This window comes from Bison bison, unplaced genomic scaffold (assembly GCF_000754665.1).
Source record: "Bison bison bison isolate TAMUID 2011002044 unplaced genomic scaffold, Bison_UMD1.0 scf7180017864487, whole genome shotgun sequence".
NCBI lineage: Eukaryota > Metazoa > Chordata > Mammalia > Artiodactyla > Bovidae > Bison > Bison bison.
The window spans coordinates 9,376,417-9,384,741 of record NW_011495047.1 but is presented as its reverse complement, the minus strand read 5'-3'; the positions used below and the strand labels follow the sequence as shown (position 1 = coordinate 9,384,741).

At 56.2% G+C, this 8,325-nt stretch overlaps 1 protein-coding gene across 1 annotated transcript in view; it reads left to right on the top strand.

The window, feature by feature from the left end:
- The window catches only part of MDFI (MyoD family inhibitor), a 42,245-nt gene extending 33,920 nt beyond the window's left edge, over positions 1 to 8,325 (top strand). Inside the window, exons 2-4 of the mRNA XM_010863251.1 lie at positions 730 to 915; positions 3,865 to 4,089; positions 7,859 to 8,325. Of these exons, the coding sequence (XP_010861553.1) occupies positions 730 to 915; positions 3,865 to 4,089; positions 7,859 to 8,115 (668 nt within the window). The 3' untranslated portion in view covers positions 8,116 to 8,325. The remainder of the gene's footprint in view (positions 1 to 729; positions 916 to 3,864; positions 4,090 to 7,858) is intronic.

The following is an 8,325-nucleotide window of genomic DNA, read 5'->3' as shown; positions in this document are numbered from 1 at the left end:
GGGACCCACTCCCTTTATTTACTTGTGCCTGCCGGCCGCCTCTTCCAGCCCTCTTGGGCCGTCTCCCTGTCTCTCTTCCTGCCTGGAGCCCCTCTGCCTCACCCCAGGCTTCTCAGACTCTTTCTCGTGCTATCGTCCTCTCTCTGCCCTGGTTTCTCACCGTTTCTCCATCTGTATATTGCTCCCTCTCCATCGCTTCTGCCTCTGCCCCCGTCTTTATCTTTCTCTCCATCACTGACTTTGTCTTAGTTGCTTGCCTGCCCTGGGCTGTCTGTCACTGGGCGTCTAAGTGCCCGGTCTCTCGAGTTCTGATGCACTGTCTCTCTTCGCTTCTGCCTTTCACATCCTTTTGATTCTTTCTCTCTGCACGTCGCTCTGGATGCCTGTTCCTATCTCCCCGTCACTGTCCATCTGTTCTCTCCTGCACTGTGTCTCTGCCTCCTTCCCCCACTTTCCTTTGTACTGTGCATCCTGGCCCCCTCCCTGACCACACACACACACACACACACACACTTCCACGTGCACACACCCTTGCTCGCTCATGGGCTGTGGTTTGAGACCTTTCTATTTTAGAGGCTGGCACCGTTACCAGATAGGGTAAGGGCTGGGTAACTGGTACAGAGACCAAGAATGAGGGCTCAGGGAAATCTGGGCCGTGGGGAGGGGACCAGGGCTGGGCCAGCTGGAGGGCACCAGAAGGATGTCCCTCAGTCGTCTGCTTTTTTCTAGCCCAGACCCCATCCCTCCTTCCTGGGCTGGAGGTAGTGACCGGATCCGCTCACCCCGCAGAGGCAGCGCGTGAGGAGGGCTCCCTGGAGGAAGCAGCGGCACCCCCCATGACCCAAGGCAATGACCCTGAGGCCCCCCAGACCCTGGACAGCACTGACCTCGATGTCCCCATAGAAGCTGTGACATGTGAGTCCTAGGGGTCCGGGGTTTGGGGTGGCAATACGTGGGGGTCACTCTAGGGAATCCAAAACAGATGGGCTTTGTGTGCCTACGGGAGCCTAGCCTGGGCCAGGACTTTGAGGTGTGGGCAATGGAAGGGTGTAAGACATTGTCATTGTCCTTGCTGTCTAGGAGGACATCCACATCATTTCTATCCACAAAATGATTTGGATAAAATTAGTTCAGAATGAGTGTGGACAGGCTGCAGGCAGCCTCATTCTGTGGTTCAGAACGAGAGCGCGTGCAGTCTGCGGAGGAGGGCTGGGGCTCGGGGGCAGGAAACCGGAGCCCGAGGCAACCCAGCTTTCAGGGTGTCAAGAGCAAAATGGCAGGAGAGACAGGAGCAACTAGAAAGGAGCAAAACTCAGCTGTGTTCCTGGGTTTGGCTCCATGTCTCCGAGGAGGTCCTGGAAGGGGAGAATTTACCACCATCACCCTCAAAAGCAGGGGAAGGGGCTTCCAAAATCATTTTGTAATTGCCAATAAGATCAGCAAAATCTGTGGGACACATTGGTGCTTTTCAACTTTCTTTTTCTGTATGAGCTCTCAGACTCTCCAAATCAGCCTGTAGTGAGGCAGCCAGATAGCTCTTGACAAGCCCATTTTACAGATGAGGAAACTGAGGCTCCCTCACCCTGGACACAGACTGGGGAGCTCAGGTCTCCAGCCCCAGGGCTGTGTCCTGTGCCTGCCTGCCCTGCTGGCATGGCAGAGTCGTGGAGCCACTTTCAGGCAGGGCATTTGGGGTAAGCTGGACACCCTGGAAGTCGGGGTTACTAAATCCTACTAGCACACTGTCCTCGAGACACACCCACCAGCAGGACTCAGAGAAAGAGGTAAACGCCGTGGCCATGGAGGAGAGGGCCTGGAAGGGACAGACTCTCCTATGTCCATGGGCCCTGGGTGTTTGCTCTGTGACTCAGCCCCCACGGCCATGGCCACAGGCAAGCTCTGTGTCCGCCCAAATCTCCCGGGGCCCTCAGCTCACCACACGCCCCCGCCCTCTGGTCACTGTGCCTGTGTTTAGGCAGCAGGGCAGAGGGCACCAAAGCTGGCCAAGGACTCAGCACAGTCATCCCCCCACCCCGCCACCCCGGCCGTGGAGCCCAGAGGTCGGGGCAGGATGATTCAGGCCTGGCCACTTCCCATGGCCTTACCCCTGTTTACCCAGATGCAGGGACCAGCCGCTGCTCAGGGCCAAAGGTTCCCAGCGTGGCTCTGTCTCCCATCCTTGCCCTGACCCGCCCCACCCCCCCACCCCCAAGCTTGTCCTCAGCTCCTTTCTCTCAATCGCCATCTCCTTCCCACTCCACTGCCTAGCTGTGGAAGCTCTGGCAAGTTTTACCCTCTCTGGGCCTTGGTTTTTTCATCTATGAAATGGGCTAGTAACAGTAGTTCTGTTTGACGCTTAACGAAATTATTACACATAGGACTCTCAGCACTGTATCTGGTACCTCATCACAGCTCAAAACATGTTGGCTACTAATTTCAAGAGTAGTGACGGTTGTGGTAGTAGCAATTCATTCCTCAGCCCTTTGTCTCCCAACTTCTGCCCCACTCCACGCCCCTCTGCCCTTGGAGCCCCACCTTTTAGCCTCCAGGCTGATCCTACTTATGACCCTTATCTGTGTGACCTTGAACAAGTTTCTATACATCTCTGGGACTCAGTTTCCTCATCTGTAAAAGGATACCGCCCCATAGCAATAGAGAGAACAATTCGCACCCCAAGGGCTCCAAACAGTGCCAGCGTGCCGTGGGTGCCCGGCGAAGTGCTCCCACCATTACTAGAAGGCCCAGTACCCCCAGTCAGGCCCCCTTCTGTCCCCTCAGCCTCCAACACCCCCCACCACCCCCTGACATCTCCTGCCACAATCCAGACCCAGAGATTTGGCCTGGAGGGACCTGGGGATCCAGACCCCAGGGCCAGAGAGAAGGAAGCGCCCCAAATTTATACATTTACTGAGGGTCCTCAGGGCCAGAGGATCCCACCCAGGAGTCAGGGGCCCTGAGCAGAGGGGTCCTTGAACTCTTGTGACCCCTTCTCAGACTTCTGCCCTGACACACAGACACACACACACACGTGCATACACCTGCCTTCATCTCTTGGGGACAGAACCGTACCATCCAAGTGGGCAAACCTGAGTGAGGTGAGTCAAGGAACCAGGTGCTGGCATGTTCTCCAGGACCGTTTTCCCCGCACCCCACTAATAAGCTGGCTTGGTCCCTCAGTCTGGGATGGGGACCCAGGGTTCCTGGCTTCTGAGGTCTCCCTGCTGGCTTCCCTCTTCCCTCTCCTGCTCCCCACCTGGACCCCAAGGGCCGCTCAGCAAACTTTCTTCCAGCGGGGGCAGGGGAGCTGGGGGTGGAAGGAGCAGGAGGTGGGGGGGCTGCTGTGAGGAGCCCCCCTGGATTCCAGGGCCAGGCGTTCATCTCCAAACAGATGTTTCCAATGAATCACCCGGCACTCGAAGGGCAGAAGCAGCTGGGGGCTTGGCAGGGGCCGAGGTGATGGTTAACTACTTCCGTGCTGCCCCTCCTCCTCTCTCCGCTACCACTGTCGCCAAAATCCCCAGACTCCAAGAGCAGGAGAGTAGATTTCACATGGGATAAGAAGGTGGGGTGCAGGCCCCTGCGCTTCTCCCCTTGCCTGCACCTCTGTCTGTTCTCGAATGACCCCTGGCCTGGAAGTCAGGGGCCAGGCTCTACTTGGAGGCTATTCTGTGATGCGCCTCTGGGCAAGTCAGTTCTGCTCTCTGGGCCTCGGTTTCCTCATCTGCAAAAATGCAGATCAGCTAGGTAAACTGGGGTGTGTCTAGGAGCGAAGCCAGCAGGAGTTGAGCAGAGCCCTGGGAGACTGTCCCGGCCACCCCATCCCCCATCTTCTCCTCCATCGCCCTTTTCTCATGGTCTCTCTAGGCCAGCCCCAGGGGAACCCCTTGGACTGCACCCCACTAGTGGCGAATGGCTCTGGCCACCCCTCGGAGCTGGGCGGCGCCAGGCGGACGGGGAACGGTGCCCTGGGTGGCCCCAAGGCCCACCGGAAGTTGCAGACGCACCCATCTCTCGCTAGCCAGGGCAGCAAGAAGAGCAAGGGCAGCACCAAGTCCGCTGCCTCCCAGATTCCCCTCCAGGCGCAGGAAGGTAAGCACCCCACTCTGCGTCTCCCAGAGAGAAGCCTCCAGAAGTCTGATGCAGGGAGCGGCAGCAGCATCTTTACTAGGTTGCTTAGAAGTGCGGCACCCTATCCCCACGCCAGGCCCTCAAGGTCCAAACCTCTGGGTGGGGCCCAGGAGTCTAGATTTTAACAAGCTCTCCAGGGAATCTGATGCAAGACAGAGAACCTTGCAGAGGACACTTGGGTAAAGTGAGACACATCTGAGCTCTCAAGACCACCCCTTCTCGTCCCTCCTCTCTCAGAGTTGCTGTAACAGAGAATGGAACCATCTGGGCTGGTCCAACCAAAGCCACCCCATTTCTGGAAACAGAAATTTTCCTTGAGCTATGGACCATTTGCCTAGTGAGAGCACAATAGCAGAATAAAATGATGCACCATCAGATGCTTAACTGGGGGGAAGGTGGGGGGTGCAAAGTGCAGTGGGAGGTCAGAGCACCTGGATACACCCGCAGTTGTTCCTGCCGCACAGAGGTCCTCTGGGGGGCTGCCCTGGGCAATCAAGTCCCCCACCCCACAGGCATGAGTTCAGCAAGGTGACGGCTGCCTGTAACCCAGTGATGCTTGACCTTAACCCCAGAACTTTTAAGTAGTTTCTCTCCATGTTGGGAGACTGGCTGGTCCTCTGCAGACAGAATTCAGTGTACACCTGAATTCAGCATACGGAATTCAGTGTACACCTGAAATCAGTGTACAGAATTCAGTGTACACCTGAAATCAGTGTACAGAATTCAGTGTACACCTGAAATCAGTGTACAGAATTCAGTGTACACCTGAAATCAGTGTACAGAATTCAGTGTACACCTGAAATCAGTGTACAGAATTCAGTGTACACCTGAAATCAGTGTACAGAATTCAGTGTACACCTGAAATCAGTGTACAGAATTCAGTGTACACCTGAAATCAGTGTACAGAATTCAGTGTACACCTTTGCACATGACATGTTCATAACTTTCACCCTTCCCCCCAGAGCAGATTATGCCCAAGAACCTTATTTATGAAGGGGATATTCGTACATTTAAAGCGAACAGGAAGGCATTCCTTCGTGGTCCAGTGGCTAAGACTCCACGCTCCCAATGCAAGGGGCCTGGGTTTGATTCCTGGTCGGGGAATACCACAAAGAAGATTCAGCACAGCCAAATAAATAAATATGTTTTAAAATGAAACAAAGTTAACAGAGCATGACCTGTGAGCCAGGCACTGTGCTGTGTGCAGGGTACCCAGGAGATGGTTTCATAAAGCTTTCATGAGAGGCACAAACAGGTCATCTCACCCTGCGATACGATAAATGAGGAGTGATAAAGTGAACACAGGGATGCCCACACCAGCCCCGAAAATGGGAGGGGAGTCTGGGAAGGCTCTGGAGGTGTCCGAGCAAGCCTTAAAGGACCAGTAGGAGGATCCGGCCAGGGTGCGTTAGCACGGAGGTGAGAACTGGCTCATGCGGCTAGTTGATGAAGTTCCAGGGGAGGAATGGTGAGAGGTGAGACTCCTAGTGGGGCTTTCAGGTGGTGCTAGTGGTAAAGAACCCACCTGCCAACTCAAAAGACCTAAGGGATATGGGTTCGAACCCTGGGTAGGGAGAAGCCCCTGGAGGATGGCATGGCAATCCACTCCAGTATTCTTGCCTAGAGAATGCCACGGACAGAGGAGCCTGGCAGGCTACAGTTTATAAGGTCACAAAAGATTCCCTGTACACAGGACCTGGGTGTGGGCATCAGAGCTTCCGTGGCAGTGTGAGACTCCCACTGGACCAGCAGCCTGTACCAGGGGCCCGCCTGGTCAGGGGAACCGGACACAGCCTATGGCCTGGCCCCTGGGAGGAGTGCCAGCCAAGCACCCTGGCCACACGCTGAGCAGTTCAGAGCCTGGGCTGCTGAGCCAGCGCCACCACGTCGGGCTGGATGCCCAAGGGCGGGAGCCCACGTTCATTCCCTCCCTTATATTTATTTACTCAGCACCCGCAGTGTGCCAGTGTTGGGCGCCCTCCCTTTTGATGCTGGTACTCTAGTAGGTGGCAGAGCTGTGGAAGCCATGGAAGGTGATGAGTTCTAGGCAGGGAGGCAGAGCAGGCCTGCGGGAGGGGACGGGGGTGCGGGGGTCAGGTGGGCAGCTTGCGGTATTGAAGAGGATTCTGGAGGAAGGCTTCACCGAGGGGAGACATTTGAAGAAGGAGAGATAGAGTGAGCGGAGCAGGTTTCTGGGGCCAGAGCGCTGAGAGAACAAGGGGGCCGTGCCTGCAGGATGGGGAGCAGCCAGTGTGGCCACGGTGGAGTGATGGGAGAGGGGCCTCGGGGGTCACTGAGCACCCTGGGCTTTTCCTCCCAGGGAAGTGGAACCTGCTAGAGGGTCCTGAGGGCGGGAAGGATGGAATCCAACAGAAGTCTTTCAAGGGTCCTCTGGCCTCCGTGTGAATGCAGGGGTGGCCAGAGGCGGGGAGTGAGTAAGGATGCTGTCACTGGGCAAGAGCTGAGCAGGGTGGTAGGATTCCTCATAGATTATTTATTTATTTCACTTTTGTCTGTGCTGGGTTTTCACTGCTGTGCTCGGTCTTTCTCTAGTTGTAGAGAGCGGGGTCTGCTCTCTAGTCACAATTTGCAGGCTTCTCATTGCTTCTCTTGTTGCGAAGCAGGGCTCTAAGGCACGTGGGCTCGGCAGCTGCAATTCCCAGGCTCCAGGGCACAAGCTCAGTAGTTGTGGTCCATGGGCTTAGTTGCTCCACAGTATGTGGGATCTTTCTGGACCAAGGATCCAACCAGTATCCCCTGCATTGGCAGGTGAATTCTTGACCACTGGACCACCAGGGAAGTCCCTGGATTGGTTTTGAAGAGACTTCTCAGAGCCTCCGTTTCTTCATCTGTATTGAGGGGTTGACACAGCCCCACCTCAAGGAGTTGTTACAAGTTTCACTTCAGTTCAGTTCAGTTCAGTCACTCAGTCGTGTCTGATTCTTTGTGACCCCATGAATTGCAGCACGCCAGGCCTCCCTGCCCATCACCAACTCCCGGAGTTCACTCAGACACGCGTCCATCGAGTCAGTGATGCCATCCAGCCATCTCATCCTCTGTCGTCCCCTTCTCCTCCTGCCCCCAACCTCATCCTCTGTCGTCTCCTTCTCCTCCTGCCCCCAGTCCCTCCCAGCATCAGAGTCTTTTCCAATGAGTCAACTCTTCGCATGAGGTGGCCAAAGTATTGGAGTTTCAGCTTTAGCATCATTCCTTCCAAAGAAATCCCAGGGCTGATCTCCTTCAGAATGGACTGGTTGGATCTCCTTGCAGTCCAAGGGACTTTCAAGAGTCTTCTCCAACACCACAGTTCAAAAGCATCAATTCTTCGGCGCTCAGCTTTCTTCCAACTCTCACATCCATACATGACCACCGGAAAAACCATAGCCTTGACTAGACGGACCTTTGTTGGCAAAGTAATGTCTCTGCTTTTCAATATTCTATCTAGGTTGGTCATAACTTTCCTTGAGTTTAATTCCTGCACAACACTTAGAACAGGGTCTGGAACATACCCATCCTGGGTATGTTCATGAAGTAGATAAACGACCGAGGGAGTCGGTCCCTCGGAAGCAGGGACTCGGGATCTAGGCTGCTGGGTTTCAGACCCTCACTCCCTGTGACTTCCCTGTGCCTTGGGGTCACCTGGAAGGTGGGTCCCCATTTCCCGGTACCCAGGGAGGGTTGCACGAATGTCATTCCTCACCAAGTGAGCCCCCGGCCCTCTCGCCCTCAGACTGCTGTGTCCACTGCATCTTGTCCTGCCTGTTCTGCGAGTTCCTGACGCTGTGCAACCTGGTCCTGGACTGCGCCACGTGCGGCTCCTGCAGCTCCGAGGACTCATGCCTCTGCTGCTGCTGCTGCGGCTCCGGCGAGTGTGCCGACTGTGACCTGCCCTGCGACCTGGACTGCGGCATCCTGGACGCCTGCTGCGAGTCGGCCGACTGCCTGGAGATCTGCATGGAGTGCTGCGGCCTCTGCTTCTCCTCCTGACCCCTGCACGCTCTGGAGGCCGCCCCGTGTCCCTGGCTGTCACCCCAGGCTGCGCTGCCCCCTCCCCCTGGGCCCTTCCCATCCGCCCTGCACCCTCCTGGAACCCCAGCCCGGTGAGAGGGGGAGCCGGTCCTCCTTCCCGGTTTCCCAGGACCTAGTGGGGGGCGACGGGACGGGGGACGGCTCCTGGATCAGCTGCCAGGGCTGCCG